Genomic DNA, 17143 nt, shown 5'->3' on the forward strand with positions numbered 1-17143 from the left:
GGTATCCCATAATATGAACACACTGCTGATAGCTGTCTACTCCTGTGATAGAGAATGAGCATCTAGGTCGCTGCCTACTGAGTCCTTTCTGTAAAGGTATCGTCTCTTTTCATCTTCACCATGACCTTGTCAGGGAGGACTTTGATAATCCCCATTTTCCAGATGAGAAAACTCTTGACTTAGAGCAGTTTGGTGATTCATTCAAGGTAGTGAGTAGAGAAACTGGGATTCGAATTCACAACCTTTTTGGCCATGGAATCTGAGTTTAAAATCACTACAGCATCGATCAGTACGTTGCTTTTCATTAACAGAACAATAACTGATGCTGCCGGTAATGAACTTGTGATGAAGATGTGCTCTCAATACATTCAGCCTTTCTCTGAAGACAACTGAGGGTTAAATGTCATCGGTTGTAGTTTAGACCTTTGAAAATTGCTGCGCCATGGATGGTGTTGTGTGCATTAACTAGAAACCTCATTCAAACACAGTGGGTGGGAACTTAGGAAGAATAAATACCGACACGGTGCAAGAGTTGGAAACGTTTTCAATAAAAAATGAGAAAGGCCCAAGGAGTCTTGTTCCTATTCTGCCTGCCTACCATAATATTAATGTATTATCAAAATCGTGAGTAATCCCGGAGCCAGTGCTTTCTCTCTTGGTTCCGGCCACACTGATGGGCTATGGAGTGGTGCTACCCAGACAGAGTTGTTAATATCGCCGATGTCTTTGGAGCCTTTCTCCGTCTGTGCAAACAGCACCGTGTCCGTTTTTCTCTCTTAACCACAATCAGCTCCAAGTCCTCCCCAAGCCTCTGGCTTTTGGGAATCCAAATCCAGACGCCCTCTCTCTGCCTGCCTTTCCCTTCCTCTGCTGGGAAGTCTCCCTCGTTTGCGCTGGCTCATTCCGATGACATTTAAAAGAGACTAAAATATAATTTTTCTAATGGCAAAATACAGCACGCAGGAGGGGAACGTTTTAATCAAGTGGGTGTATTCCCTAGGGGGGAGCAAGCACTTCATTTTAATTCCTCATTTCCCTTCGATGAAAAGTTTAGTGAATTTTTATCATGTAGAATTTATAAGAAGGCCGGGTTTAGGTAATCAGCTTTAATATTTATACTCTTAGGGAAAGAAATAGGAATCATTAGTAAGCACGCATAATTAATGAATAAATTATATTTCCCTTTGTTTTCTTGCAGGTACAAGGAAATGCTAGAACTAGTGATCTCACCCAGCCTCACTGTAAACAGCGATTGTCTGGATAAACTGGAGTTTAACTGTGCCGACTCCGCCGCCGTGTGGACTCTGAGTGGCAGAAAAGGTAGGCCTCCTGTCGCGAGTTTTGGCAGACAGGTGTGGTGGTCCCCGCGAATGGAACAAGGGACTGACGCGCATCCTTTCCAAAGTACTGTCCTTGGGACATTAAGTTATTGCCTCCGAACCAAAACGCTGGTATACGTCGCTAACTATTTTGTCTTGTCGTTAGAGGCAATGTGTGCTCATTCGTGTTCTGAACTTCCTTTCTTGGTCTCCAGTTCCAAGAAATGCTGACACCACCACAGACGAAAGTCACTTTCGGATGCGTCCCAGGCCCAGCCCTGGGTGTGTTCCGCAGTGTCGCCGTCTCCGGCTCTGAGCTCGGTCCTCTCAACTCTTCTCTGCCATCGCCTCACCCAGGCAGGCGTCTTGTTTACGGGGGTTGGACATTAGGACAAGAACTCGGCTGCCTTTTGCTTTCAGGTCGAGTTGGAGTCAAGGAAGCAGAGGAGAGTTAAAGCTGTTTAAAAAATTATTGGCAAATGATGCAGCCGAACTAGTTTTCACTAGAACAATTCCAGCTATTGTTTGTTCTGTTTGGGATCTGTCAGCCTTCCTGGTAGAGTTTGAGTTAAGCTATTATGTTTAACCATTGGGCTTAACCCTTTACTTGGCCGGCTTTGGGATTTGCTGCTGGTGTTCTGAGAACCCTAGTTGTTTCTCCTTCACTGTCTGTGTTTAAGTGCAGCTCACGCCGCCCAAATGCTACATAACTGTCGCGGAAAACCAGAGTGACGCGTGTCTGGTGGGAACAGAACATCACAAGGAATTTGCTTTGAAGCAAATCCAGCTTTCCATGAGTAATTACTGCTGTCACCAATACGATGACATTTCACTTGCGTGCTGGTTAGGGAGCTAGAACGACCCGACCAAAAGTGCCACCAAGAGGTCTGGGTTCCCACGCCAAAGCTGGGTGGTAGAGAACACACCCTCATTCTTCCTGGCACTTTGGAGCATCCGTGTAAACTGCCCTGGGCTCTTCGAGAGTTTGAGAAAATTTACTGAGCCCTCTTGAAAAAAAGTCATCTTTTTCTTCCTTTCTGAGTAGGGGCACAAGTCAACCCAAGACTGTCTTCATTTTAGAGCTGGTAAGTGACAGGAAAGGGTGCCGAGTGAGGAGTATCCAAGCCCGAATCCCAGTCCCACTGCTTCCCAGCCCACCGGTCTTGGGCAAACTGTTTAACCTTTCTGAGCCTCAATTTTCTTTTTTTTTTAATGTTTTTTATTATTATTTTAAAAATTATTTTACAGCACCTTTGGGATCCATGAGCCTCAATTTTCTCACCTGTCAAATGGGGACATAGTAATAACTTACTTCCTAGGGTGCTGATTGCAAGAATTAAACGAGGCAGTGGTATGTAAAGTGCCTGGCACGCCGTGGGGCATAGTAAATGATTAAACTGTGATTCCATTGTCTTTCTCCTCTGAATCGAATTACCACCGTGAATTCAAAACCACACTTGCAAACTAGCAGCCCACAACCAAGTCTGGCCCTTCAGTGTGCCTTTGCTTGGTTTACACCATGTTTTAAGTAAAAGTGAACTTGTAAAAATTGGGAGTATTCACATAAAAATCTGGATTTCTGGTTTCTCTTGAATGCTGCATGCTTTAGCAACACTGGCCCCACGTGCCCGCCTGGCTGCCACTGGTGGGAGCCGAGAGGCCGCTGTCCCTTAAGGGAGTCCCTGCCACTCCCTTTTGTCCTTAATTTTGTGAGCACATATTTGTGCCAGGCGCTGTTCAAAGCAGTATAAACCTAGATTCATTCTCCTCCTCCTTCTCTATCACCACCAGAGCAAACACTGGGCACTCATTTAATCCCCACAGCTCTAAAGAGTGGGTGCTGTTATTAAGCCCATTTTACAAATGAGGAAACTGGGGCACAGAGGTTAAGTAGCTTGATTGAGAAGCTGCAGACAAATGGTCGCCAACATTAGAACCCAGGTAGACTGACTGCAAAGTCTATTCTCCACATCAGTAAACGGTGCTGTTCCCCCTCCTCCTGAGCCATTCCTTCTATTGCAGAGTCTTTACTGAGTGGCTTCAAGGGTGCAGCTCAGAGGAGAGCCCCAGAGAGGCGTGAGCCATAGGGCCTGCACTCAGCGATTCTGGAGGAAACGTGGACCCCCAAATCCCTCCAGTGACTCCTACTGCGTTCCCACCTCTGCCTCTTACCAGCTGTAGGTCCCTGGGCTAGAGGCCTGACCTCTTTGGGGCTCATTTGCCCATCTGTTAAATGGGAATAATTATTCCACTGACCTCATAAAGTTAGTGAGGATGAAATGAGTTAAAACATAGAGAACTTGGTGTTTTTAAAATGTATAGAATAAGATCTGAATTCCTTACTCTTGGCTATCGGGCTCTACCTCTCTGTCCCTGGAAGCCTCCACACTCCTCTCCTCCCCTGTCCCCTCTGCTCACCGGCCCAGCCCCATCCTCTTTCTTCTGCTTTAACTGGGAAGCAAAGATTCTGCCCTCAGGGCCTTTGCACTTGCTGTTTCCTCCACCTGGACCAGTCTTCCCCAGGCTCTGCAGGACCATCCGTGCGCCTTCCATTCTCATCGGAGGGGTCTTTCCCAGGGAAAGTAACTGTTCATTCATTCATTTGTTCAACAAATGTTTGTTCAGCCATGTGTCCAGCATTGTTCTAAGTACTAGGGAGACAGCACGGGGCACTCTGCCCTCACGGAGCCTACATTACGGTGCTGGCCAGGCAGAAGGCTGACAATAGCAATAAATTAGCAGAACATACCATGTTGGATGGTGATACACACTATGGAGGGAAAACAGCAGGGCAGGAGGCTGAGGAATGCAAGGGTGGAGGGTGCAGTTATTGTTAGGGTGTCTAGGAAAGAGGTCACTGGGAAGGTAACACTTGAATAAAGACCTACAGGAGGTCAGGGAGAGTGCTGTGTAGAACCTTATGAGCAGAGAAGGCAGCAAGTGCAAAGGCCCTGGGGCAGCCGTGTACTCAGAGCACTTGAGGAACTATAAGGAGGCTGGTGTGTGGCTGGAGCCAAGTGAGCAAAGGGGCAGATAGGGGCAGATCAGGTCAGAGAGATAACCACCAGAGTCAGACCCTGCAGGGCTTTGTGAGCCATTGGAAAGACTTTGGCTTCTACCTTGTATGGGAAGGGAGCCAGGGGGTGGTTTGAGCAGAGGAGGGACGATCTGATTTGTACAGTGACAGGATCCCTCAGGCTGCATATGAGAACGGACTGGGGGTGGGAGCAGAGTGGGGGCCAGGATCCCAGTGAGGAGAGTATGACGGTCACCCAGGTAGGGGTGCTGGTGGCTTGGACTGAGGCAGCCACGCTGGAGGTGGTGAGCAGGGCTTGGATTCTGGGTCAGCTTTAAGGGTGGAGCCTGCAGAACCCCAGCCGCTCTGTTCTGGGGCCTGTTTTATTTTCCCCAGATTCCTGCTCTCTCAGAAGCTGTGTGCTGGTTCCCTCGTTGTCCGTCTGTCTCGCCCACCAGAACGCAAGTTCCTGAGGGCAGCCTTTGCCTGCTTGAGTCCACGAGGCAGCCCCACTGCTAAGAACAGGGTGTGACACGTAGTAGGTCCTTAAGAAAGGTTTGTCGACTGAGCGAAGACAGAGACCTCTGCAAGGCTCAGGACTGAGTGACTGGGTGGGTGCCGCTCTGTAAGGCTGCGTGCGTCACACCTCGCGGCCTTCGTACGCGCTGTTCCCCTGCCCGAGTGCCCTTCCCTTCCTCTTTCTTTATTATCTGTGAGGGTTTTTTAAAGACAAATCAATTTCTAGTCACCAGGTAATATAGAAATGCACAATCTTTATAAAAATTTTAAATATTAGACCAGATTCCCGTCCACCACATCCACCCAGTCTCAGCCCTTCCCTCCCGTCCCCAGGAGTACCCCGTTATCAGTCTTACGTGTGCTGTTTAAGGCCCTTTCCTGTGCAATTGTGTCTGTGTCAATGAATATTTATATAATTCATGTATGTCTATGTATACATGTTAATCAATGTACATTTACTGCAGAAATTACAGTATTGCTGGGAAAAGGTTTGAAACACAAAAGCTCTCGTACTATATGTATTTACCACAGTTTGCTTTGTTCACTCAAGAGAGATGGAATGATCTACTTTGTCGTTTCAACTAAATAGTATGCCAAAGACTGACCGTGCCCCAGTTCGTTGAGCCATTCCCCTGCAGATAAACACTCAGGTTATTGTTGTTATTTTTTACCTTGTGCCCTTAAAAGCAACGCTGGGAGGAGCATCACCGTGTAAGCTGCTGTCTGAACACGTGCACCGTTTCTCCGAGGAAGACACCGAGAGGTGGAAAGGCAGCCTCTTAGGAGGCCCTCGCCTTCTGTCCTGCCTTCCAAACTCCCACTCTTTCCACTTCGCTTCCACCCGCTGTGAAGCCTTCCTCCACGGGGAGATTCCGTAGTTTCTCCTTCATTCGTTCATTCGTCCAATCGTGTATTGGACAACGTGCTTGATGAGCCTCCTGTGTGTGAGGATGGAGCCCACCCTCTGCCAGCCTTCAGGGACTTTGCATCCTGACAGTCACTCTGCTCCCAGGGGCACTTTTGGCATCTCCCCACAGCCACTGCACGTCACTTCCTATGGGTTTGGAGTCATCCGGGCCACTTGAGCTTCCCAGCCATCCCCTGCTCACTGTGTGAACCTTAGGGAATCCCTGCCCCTCTCTGAGCCTCAGTCTCCTCTTCTAGATAATGAAGATTATGTTCATTGCTGCACACATTGATTCAGTAGATAGTTCCCAAATACCTGCCATGGGCCAGCTCCTGGTGTAGGTGCTGGGAATACAGTGGTGAAGGGGACAGACAAGTTCCCCGCTTTCAGGGCTTATGTTCTGATGCAGGAGACAGGGGCTGAATTTTTTTTAAGAAAAAGTAAGGAATTTCAGATAGTGATAATTTCCGTGAAGAAATAAAGCAGGAACATGGTAGAGAGAGGCCTGTGTGGGGTTAGGAAGGATTTCTCATGGCCGTGCATGTTAACGGCTTTGCTGAGTGCTGGACCCTTGGAAGGCTCTCAGGAGAGCTTAGCCACGTGTCTCTCCCTGTGTGCACAGGAATCACCCGGACACCTTGTTACATTGCAGATTCTGATCCTGCCTGAGAATCTGCGTTACTAACAAGCTCCCAGGTAATGCCAGTGTGCTGGTCCGCCAGCCCCTTTCTGAGTAGCAAGGCGCCAGCTTGGTGGTTCTCAAACTTTACTGCGCATCAGAATCACCTGGGAGGCCTTGCTGGCGCAGAGATTGCTGGGGCCCAGCCCCAGACTTTCTGATTCTGTAAAGGTGTACACAGGGGCCCGAGAATCTGCATTTCTCACAAGTCCCAGGTGCGGATGATGCTGCTGGTCCAGGGACCACACTTTGAGAACCAGGCTCCAGCACTGATTTTTCAGATTTGGCTGCATATAGAAATCACCTGGGAAGTGTTTTGTGTATTTGTTGTTCATAGTAATGCCTGGATCCCACCCCAGAGAGTCTGATTTCATTGATCAGAGGTGTGGCCCAGGCATCTGAATTTTTTTAAAGGACCCCAGAGAATCTGTTGTGTACCCAAGGTTGAGAACCATTGTTCTAGATGCTGAGTTCCTCCAGGACAAAGACAGTTTTTCATTCCTCTCTCTCATGTGTGTGTGTGTGTGTGTGTGTGTGTATGTATGTATTTAAACTCCCGTTCCTATTTAGCATACAACTCAATGCCTGGCTCATAGTACATCCTTAAAAATTATTTATGAGTCGGGGGGAGCAATGGATGGATGAATACAGAGTGGTCTTGAGGAAGCACAGGTAACTTCAGGTTGATACTAACTTTGAATCTTTAGTAAAGTTTCCTTAACTTCCCCCTGCCTCCTTTTCCACATCTGCAAAGTGATACCTTCCTTGATGGGTTGTTGTGGGGAATGAAAGAGGTAATACTCATGCAGCCCTTAGCACAGCACCCTGTTTATAGGACCCACTTGAGAAATATTATTTATCGTTCATTACTATTCATGGGAAAATTGGATTTGAATTGTATCCTGTCTTCTGGAAGAGGGGTTGGTAGAGAAGTTACCTTGAATAGAGGGAAAATTTTCTTTTAAAATGCAGATGCATTTTTCAAAAGCCGATGCTATAATCTTATTAAGTGTCTCCAAGGAGAGGTGAAACCACCGCCCGCAGAACAAACTGGGCTGGCAGCTTCTCTCACTTCCTGCACCTCCTCTGCCCTGGGTGTGACAAGGCCTAATTTTCAGTTTCAGTCTCACCGGTTCCAGCCTGGGGCTGGCAGGTTTTGATTCATTTCACCCAAGCCAGGTTGAGCTGCCCAGAGCTTTGCCCAGGTGCCAGCCAGGGGAGCCGCGTGCCAGCTTCCCTGCCCCACCTCGAAGGCCTCCTCGGCCGGTTTCCCCAGCAGCCTTCGCACCCAGAACAAGCTCTACCTGCACAGAACAGAAGTCACGCTTCGTGGGGTACTGCTGCAGCATGAAGGAGACTTCCAATCCCCTCGTTACAAAAAAGGGTGCTGACTGTTACTAATCCCATCCTATGCCCCACAGGTAAAGAGCTTCCACCTACGGCAGCATGTCACAAACGGCCCCGTCTTGAGCCACTTTGTGCCATATATCCAGGCCATCTCTACTGCCACTTGATTACTATTAATAATTTTTCTTTAAAACAACTCCTTTGAAATAAGGTCATTGTAAAAGGACGACTTCAGTCAGTTCCAGAACTGAAAAGTTATGACTTCAATGATCTAGTTATGATTCTAGTGCACGTGAAAATTAATTGGTGATGATTTCCATAGAAGAGCGTGTATTTATGGATCCCCTAAAATCATCACACTCTGAGACATGCTGCCTCACTCCTTTCTGTCCTCAGCAGCATCTCCCATGAGGGACAAAGGACTTGTTCACGGTCACGGAGCTACTCAGTGGGAGTCGAAATCGGGGCGCACACAACTAGGACGGTGCCTTTTCAGCCATCGCTGTCCCTGGTGTGGGAGCGATTTCAGTCCCCCGCACCAGGGAGATGACCTGATACAGTTTATAGACATACACCTTTCTCAGCAAAGACTGGCACTAGAAATTGTCTCATCTCGCCGGGGACCAGTTAGAAGCCGGCCCCGGGGGTCCAATTAGGCCACATAACAGCAGTTGCTGCTTTCAGAATCATTAGCTTTTTAATCCTCCCAGTGAGAGGTGAAAAAAGTGTGAACATTCAAATTGGGCTCATAGATTTAAGTGGCTTAAGCAAGAGCCCCCGGGAGAGTAAAAAGCTTTTAGTAGCTCCTGTGCATTGAACAGTTAGCATTTGTCAGGTACCTGCCTCATCTGTAGGTACAAGATATTGCCCCAATTTGCAGACAAGGAAACCGAGGCTCGGAGGAAGTGATGGGCACGAGGTCACACAGCCGTACTGCAGTAGAGCCGAGATTTGAATGTGGATCTGACCCCTTAAGACCAGCTGCTTTCTTTGGCAAGAACTTCAAGTTAACAAATTCTGAGCTTTGGGTTTTCGAATTGGCCCAGGGTAGGTGCGTGAAAAACATTTGTTGACTGCGTGAATGAATGAAAAACTGCTTGTGTCCTTGGGTGAGGTACTCCCCACAATCACACACACAGACGAAATGACACACGAGCGTGCCCTCGTACGCACAGCCTGCAGCTTTAGTTTCCTCATGTCAGAACTGGGTCTTACGCTCTGCTCATTTGTTCTATGTCATTAATACCTTCTTGGCCCCGGTATGCTTTTGAGTTTGTGACTTCTGGAATGGAGACTTATTTTCACGAACAGAAAACTATGATAATTTTTAGTAATTTGTAGTTTTGTATCAGCCCACGGTCTAAATTCCTGCTACTCGGAGTGTGGCGTGTGGGTCTGTGGCTTCAGCATCACCTGGGGACTTCCTTGGCCAACAGAATCAGAGTCTGCAGCTTAGCAAGGTGCCCAGGCGAGTCCTGTGCGCGTTAAGGTTCCGGTGCGCTGGTCTGCACCGCCCGCTTGCTTCCTTCGCAGCTCACGGTGACTGTAGGTAAACACTCACTTGTGCGATCATTTGCCAGCCATGTCCCCCACCAGACAGGAGGCTCCATAAGGACAGACGCTCTGACAGCGTTTACTCACTACTGTAACCCAGTTTGGAGCGCATGCCTGGCACGTGGTTGGCAATAAATGAATAAATGAATGAGCTCATCCCAGAGGCTGTGACCATATGCTTAGCGAATCCTCCCATCACCCATAGGAAGCTGGGGAGGAAGGAGAGGCTTAGAGTCTTTAATTCAAAAGTAAATGGAGGCTGGGCAGAGTGGCTCATGCCTGTAATCCTAGCACTGGGAGGCCAAGGTGGGAGGATCACTTGAGGTCAGGAGTTGGACACCAGCTTGAGCAAGAGGGAGACCCATCTCTACTAAAAATAAAAAAAATTAGCCGGGTGTGATGGCGCATGCCTGTAGTCCCCCCTACTCTGGAGGCTGAGGCAGGAGGATCGCTTGAGCCCAGGAGCTTGAGGTTGCTGTGAGCTATGATGATGCCACTGCACTCTAGCCTGGGCACTCCTGAACTGAACGAGAAGTTCACTGGCACCAGCCCCCTCTGCCTCCACCCTCAGGGTATCTGTCCAGGCTCTGACTTGCCATCTAGAAAAAGCTGTTAAGTACAATGGCATCAAGAAAGTGGTGATGCGGGCAGCTGGGGGGTCATCAAAAGACATTCTGGGCTGCACTGAGGACCAGGTTGTCTCCTACGACTGCCCACTTTCCCACCTGTCACTGGAGCTGGCATGGCCCACAACGACCACTTTGCCAAGCCCACTTCCTGGTACCATGATGATGTCTGGCTACAAGAGCTGCAGGGCAGACCTCCTGGTCCACATGACCTCTGAGGACTGATGGCCCTCGATCACCAGCAGAAACACAAGGGCTAGAGAGAAGCTCTCTGCTCCTGGGCAGTCCCTGCCCCCGACCTCTGTGCCAAAGCACCGAGAATCTTCTCCAGCCTTGACACAGCCGCATCCTAGGCCCCCAAAGGAGGGAAGAAGTCTAGAGACCTCTGCCTTATCGTGGATGTCAGGATCCTCAATGAAGTCTATACCATCCCAACCACGGAGAAAGGCAGTAGAAAGGGAGGAAGAAAGGAGGAAGAGAGGGAGAAAGGGAGAAAACAGATCATTCCATATACAGCTCAACACATTCATTTTCTAGTTTCTCAATTCCCACGAGTGTCCTGGGATGAAAAGATTAAATGTGATACCAATAGAAAACAGATAAAAAGCCTGTGTTTAAAGAAAAAAAAAATCATACAATCTGCAAAAGGAAAATCTCTCAGCACTTAAAAATGCCTGTTTCTCTGCCTGTTTCTCACTTGCACAGTCTTCCTGCGGTGGCTGGGGTGGGAAAGGGAGAGTATTATGGGTTTGCACAGCAGGGGAGGGAGATCTGCCCTTGTGGGGAAGGCAGATTGCTCAGCAATTCAGAGAACAGGGTGGAGGCTTGAAAAGGAAGCGGCGAGGCAAACATGCAAATCACGCCACGGAGAGTGGAAGGAAAACACTTGCCTCAAATTTATGGGATGCCAAGTTAATTCGAGCCCATAGGAATGTTGTTTCCATAGATTTTGATTTTTATGAATATTTACATATTTATTAAAGAAAACATTCAAAATGTTTAATTCAGTAACTTATGCGTTACGAAACGTACTCAAGTCATGAGCTTTCGCCAGTAATGAGACTGTGGCTGCCTCAGAATGAGACAGTTCATTCCCTCGTCCTGGGGGAGAATGAAGAAGGGACCACGCAGTGCAGGGCGCCCTACCTGGAGGAGCAAATCCGAGCCAGGGAAATCAGCACTGAATGAGCACCTACTGTGTGCCAGGGGCTTTCCTTGATGTCTTGGCATTGGGCCACTGCTGTTCTAACCTTTTTCTTTTTTCAGAGATGGGGTCTCACTCTGTCCCCCAGGCTGGAGTGCCGTGGTGACATCATAGCTCACTGCAGCCTTGAACTCCTGGGCTCTAGCGATCCTCCTGCCTCAGCCTCCCAAGTCTCTGGGACTACAGGCACGAGTCACCACAGCCAGCTCCTAATCTTTTTTCTGAATGTGATCCGTAATAAGAAATATATTTTTACACTGCCATTCAGTGTGCACACACACACACACACACAAACACACACACACAACACATTCTCACATCTATAACTGGAACCGAGGTTTCACACAATTCCTTAAGTATGGGCAATACATGCTAACACTTTTTGTAATGAAATAGACGATTCTCTATTTTTTTAAATTGCAGTTATGACTCTGTAAATGAACTTTAAGACCCCCACCCCCACCCCAATGGTTTGGGACTTGAAGAGAATTTGACTCAGCCGGGGGAGGTGACTAAGGGTATCGACTTTGCATTGGACCCACATAGCCCCTGAGCTCAAGTCCCAGCTCCCTCGCACACAGGCCGTGCGGCCTGAGCAAGGCACTTAGCCTTTGCAGGCCCGGGGTCTTCACCTGTGCAATGGAGAGAATGGCATCGCCTGCCTCCTCGCATTGTCGTGGGGACACTTGAGGGCATGTGTATCAGCAGTTAATAGGGCCTGGCACATAGACAGCGTTTAAGTGAATGCTTGTTGCTATTATGACGATGACCGTCATGGTCGGCTACAGTGCTGTGGTTGAGAAGATAAACTTTGTGGCCAGATCACCTGGGTTCAGATCACAGCTCCACCCGTTAGGTCCTCTGTGGCCCCGGTGAGTTACTTAAACTTTCTGCGCCTACAGCTTTTCATCCGGGGACAAGAATAGAACCTTCCTCTTAGGGTATGAGGATTAAAATAATAAATCCACGTAAAGTGTTTAGAAGAGAGCTTGGCACGTAGCGAGCTCCGGGTAGATGGTGGAGATCATCATTATCTCCTTTAATCCTCCTGCATCCCTGCGAGACAAATATTTTTATCCCCGTTGCACAGGGGGACTCTGAGGCCGGGAGATCTAGGCACCCTGCCCAGCGTCGCACAGCAGGAAGTGCAGGAATTGGAAGTGCAAGCTGGTCTGCTCAGTGTCCCTCAGCTCAGGCGCTAGGAGAGGCTCAGAGCTCTGCGCCTCAGGGCCAAGGATGGCCCAGCCACTGCCCTCCACGACAGGGCGTGGGAATTGGCAGGTTGGTGCACGTTTTCCCCATCAGTAGACACACTGTCTGGAGTTTGTCCAGGACTCCGCAGCGAGGACATGGAGTTGCGTTGTTAAAGATCGTGGAGCACAAAGATACTCCCCAGTGCACTGTCCTTACATGAAGCCATCCTCTGGCCAACAACCCTCCCAGCTTCGCTCTCACCTTTTCATCACCTCCCGCGTATTCTCTGCCAGCGGAGTTGGGTGCCGTGTGTCCGGGGATACGGTGCAAGGCCCTGTGCCAGGAGCTCAGGCCTCGTGCTTCTCCCCGCTCCGTCACCCTGGGTGGCGCCTAGGGGAGAACCCAGGACGTGCCTTCCCTGGAGGGCTGGTGCCAGCCCCACCTGGACCCCACGGACTGGAAGTGGGGAGGCAGGGGAGGAACACCAAGGTGATGTCATCGGAGGAAGGGGAATGGTTGTTGGCTACTCAGAGCCGACCGGTGGCTGCCATTCTGGGGTTCTTGGGGTCGATTTCGAGGCAGGGAAGGGAGCGGCTTTCCATCCAGTAGTGAAATGGCGGCAGCTCAATCCGGTTCCCAGCGGCGCTGCTGTCTAATCAGGTGACCCGCCAGCTCAGGCACGTCCTTTCTGTGTCTTTGGCCCTTGTTTCTCCATCGGTACGATGGGAGGGGGATGGACTCCACGCTGGTGTTTCAAGATGCTATAGATTCTTTGTATGTCGTCCTTTATTGAGCACCTGGAGATGAAGCACACCCGGAAAGGGTTCTGAACCCCTCAAGAAGAAGAGTGCCCAGCCTGGGCGACAGAGTGAGACCCTGTCTCAAAACAAAAAAGACGATGAGTGCTAAAATGTTGCTCCGCCGATAAGCTTCTGTGGAGGAAAAGGCCCATGACAGAAACTCTCCAAGAAGCACTGCTTAAGCCAGTGTCCTGAGTCGCCACTTCTACAGAACGTCGCCCTGATAGCTAAACCCTCCCAATTTTTCTCTTCCCCTCCAGGCATCACCAAATCGGCTGCCCTGGGAGTGTCCCAGCCCTTTGCAAGGTGAGTAGCATCGCCTCATCTCCTTCTCACACCCTCTCCCTTCCTCCTGTCTTGGGAGAGAGGGCTCTGGAGCCAGACTCCCTGCAGAGGAGTCCCAGCCCCAGAACCTGGCTGGACCACCTTGAGCAAGTGACTCCACCTGCTCAGGCCTCAGTGTTCCCATCTGGGAAAGGGGCACAGCATGCTGCCTGCCCCATGAAATAAGCAAAAGCACATAAAAAGCACCTAGAATGGGGCCTGGGGCAGAGTGTTCTGAGAGTGTTAGGTGTTATCTTCTTCTTTCTTCTCTTTGTTCTTTTTTAAATTCTTTTCTCCCTTCCCTTCCTCTCCTTTCCCGTACATAGACTTTCCCCCCTCCCTTCCTCCCCGTCTCTCCCTCTCTCTTTTCCTCCTTCCTTCTCTCTCCCTCCTTTCTCTCCATGCCTCTCTGTCCCTCTTGCTGCCCTCGCCTTTCCCCCTTCTCACCCCCATGCTGCTCTCTCCACCTTCCTCCCTCTCTGTTTGTCCCTCCTTCCCCTCTCTCCTTTCACCCTTTCTTCCTACTCCAACGTTCATGCATCGCACCTTGATACCAAATCCCATGGGACACAGTCCCTGCCCTTGCAGAGCCTCCAGTCCTAGTCAGGGAGACATACCAGTAAATCAGAGATCTCAGCCCGGTGCCATAAATGCTCCGCCATAGGCACGCACCGGGCGGTGGAGCTCAGTGCTGGACGGGCCTTAACCAGGGCCCTCCGGGTGCTGCCCTCGGGAGCTGCCAGCCTGAGCCCGTGCCGTGTGCCAAGCCCTGGGCCCGGCCACATGTCCAGCGTGGCCCTCAGGCCAGGCGCTGAGCTCTTCAGCTTCTGGAAATCTTCCTTCGTCACCAACACAGAAGAAGACGTTTATAAGGAAGACATTTTCTCAGCCTTCCTTTCCCTCTAGAAGATGTTTTGGGACGTTGTTAGTAGCAACTGAGGACTGTTAAATCTATCTAACTCTTTTTTAAGGCCTCAAGGTTGGAGAGCTCCTCTATCCTTTCTCTGGGTTTTAACTTTAGCCCCAGTTTAAATGGGTCTTGACGGGAAGCAGGAGTTGATCATCTCGGATCTCCACCTGTCACTTCCCTCCTAAGGACGGGTGTGAATCGGGAACGTTTTCCAAGTAAGGTTCTCTGCCTAGCAGGAAGCCCCAGCCCACCAGGCGCCCCACAGAGCCGAAACTTGACTGATGAAACACCTTCCAGGACTGGCTCTGGCATCTCCAGCTCAGATGAGTTGCTTATGCGTTTTGGAACAAGTTCCCCAAAATTACCCTTTGTCAAAACAGTCGTCAAAAAGGAAGAAGGACAGGAGGACATCTGCTTATAATCCCATAAACTTTTGCATTCATCTTCCACCTGCCATGCTGTTTCCTATGTAGGAAGAATCTGAAACCAAACAGGCTTTACCTAAAGTGAGGTCATGTAGCCAAAATAGAATGAGGTACAGCAGATTTGGGAATCTCAGCGAGATTTACCAGTATACAGATGCTGGTTACCATAGTTAGATATGTGATGTCAAGTTGTCCCAGCCGTGGTGTCCAGGCAAAGTGTCATAGAGGTGGGGTTAAGGGTATGGCCTCTGGAGCCAGGATTCAAATTCTGTATTGCTCTGTGCCTTTGGCATGTTATTTAGTCTCTCTCTGCCTCTGTTTTCTTATCTGTAAAATGGGGCTAGGAATAGTAACTACCTCTAAGAGTTGTCACAGTCATTGGGAGGCTTAAATGAGCCAATCCACATAAAGTAACTAGGACAGTGTCTGGCACATCATAGGCACGAGAATTGTCAGCTACCTTTACCACTAAGTGAAGTGGGCCTAGAATGGACTCTTGCAGACAGAGTGTGGCACTCAGTCTAAAGAGGTGGCCGCTCCTGCTCAAACCCCACTGATAGCGCCACAAAGGAATGCAGACCCAGGCTTCCTGAGGCACTTGCTTTCCAAGAGAAGGGGGAAAGAGGAAGTGTGTGTGTGTGTGTGTGTGTGTGTGTGTGTGTGTGTAATTTCCTGGTTTAAAAATATTGGCAATGAATTCAAATTAGGGGAAAAAAAATACCTGCACTGGCCAAAGAAATTATATTCACGGATCCTTGGACTGAATATGGCCCCTGGGCCACCATTTTGCCCTCTTGGTGTTAGAACAACTCACCTCGACTTTATTTATTGCTATCTGGGTGAATCCCAGTCCCGTAAGTGAGAAGCAGCAAAGTTTCGTGGTTACAAGTGGGGACTCTGGAGTCAGACTTCGGAGTTTAAGTTCTAGATTTACCACTTTCTTGCCGTGACTTGAGCTCTCTGAGTTTTGGTTTCTCATTTCTAAAGTGGGAGTTATTAGAGCCTCCACCCCAGAGGGTTGATAAGAGCATCGATGACATACAATGTACATATCAGGCCTATGTGACACGATTTTCAGCCCGTAGTAAGAACACAACGATCAGTAGCTGTCATTATTACAAATATAAGTGGCACTTTAAATCCTAGCCTTTTATGGAACCTGTTGTTCACCATGAAGTACAGAATCCATTTGTGGTTGTTGGTTGCAAGCAATGAAATCAACTCTAGCTGATGTAAGTCTGAAAGGACTTTTTTGGGAATGTCTGGAGTAGCTCACAACATAAATGAAAATGAAATAATCAGTCCTTGGGAAAGACTCGGAATGTGACAGATCCTGGGATCCCAGCAGTACAAAGGAACGAAAAGCAGTCTTTTCGAGGTGTGACTGTTGGAATGGGTTGTTCAGCCCAAGATTTAAATTCCCAGGACAGAATCTGATTGGATGATCTTGCATCATGTGCCCACCCCTTGGCTAAGAGCAAGGCATCTTGACCGACAGCCCTGTTAAAGCTGCAGTCAATTTGGAAGGTGTCTAAATTAAGGCAGACGATCAGGATGAGATAGGCAATGCCGCAATCATCAGTAAACCCTGAAATCTCAGTGGCTTCACACAACACAGGTTTGTTTCTGACTCATGTAAAGTCCAATGTGGATGGGGCAAAGCTCTCCAGGACAGCTCTCCTCCACAAGCTGACTCAGGGATCCAGGATGTTTCCATATTATGGCTCTGCCATCTCAACCTGAGCCCCCGACATTTGCTGCAACAGAGGAGAGAGTGCGGGGGGGGTGCAGGAGGATGTATTTATTTGCCAGGCCTGGTGGCTTACGACACATCTACCCACAGTCTGTTGAGCTGAACCCAGTCACATAGTTGAATCGGACTGCCAAGGAGAAAATGTGAAAGAGGTAAATGAAATGGGATTTGATGAACATGTATGTTGTCTCTGCCCTGGAAAGATAAATACCCAAAGAAGAGTGGTGTTGCTGATACCAAGATAAGAGGGAAGGGATCCTGGGTTGGGCTTGGAGATCTAATCTTTTCTCCTTCCACACAGACCTTGCCCACGTGTCCTGCCCAGCCAGCTTTGCACAGCCATGGCAGCCTACGGCCAGACGCAGTACAGCGCGGGCATCCAGCAGACTGCCCCCTACACAGCTTACCCGCCTCCCGCACAAGCCTACGGAATCCCTTCTTACAGTGAGTACCAGACACCTGCTTTCCTCCTGGGGTCCCCAACATCACCTCTCTGTTTTGCCTATCACCTCGGTTAAATGCAGAATGATAAATGGAGCCAGCCTAATTTTGGATTGCAGGTAGAG

The 17143-nt window shown here is 49.2% G+C and overlaps 1 protein-coding gene across 2 annotated transcripts in view; it reads left to right on the top strand.

Annotated features, from left to right (window-relative positions):
• EYA2 (EYA transcriptional coactivator and phosphatase 2) overlaps positions 1–17143 on the top strand; it is a 237608-nt gene that overhangs the window by 77201 nt on the left and 143264 nt on the right. For both annotated transcript variants that reach the window (XM_012663704.1, XM_012663705.1), the window contains exons 2-4: positions 1199–1320; positions 13426–13471; positions 16879–17021. In XM_012663704.1, coding sequence (XP_012519158.1) covers positions 1209–1320; positions 13426–13471; positions 16879–17021 — 301 coding nt within the window. In that variant the 5' untranslated portion in view covers positions 1199–1208. The remainder of the gene's footprint in view (positions 1–1198; positions 1321–13425; positions 13472–16878; positions 17022–17143) is intronic.

This window comes from Propithecus coquereli, unplaced genomic scaffold (assembly GCF_000956105.1).
Source record: "Propithecus coquereli isolate 6110/MARCELLA unplaced genomic scaffold, Pcoq_1.0 Scaffold825, whole genome shotgun sequence".
In the NCBI taxonomy this organism is placed as follows: Eukaryota; Metazoa; Chordata; class Mammalia; order Primates; family Indriidae; genus Propithecus; species Propithecus coquereli.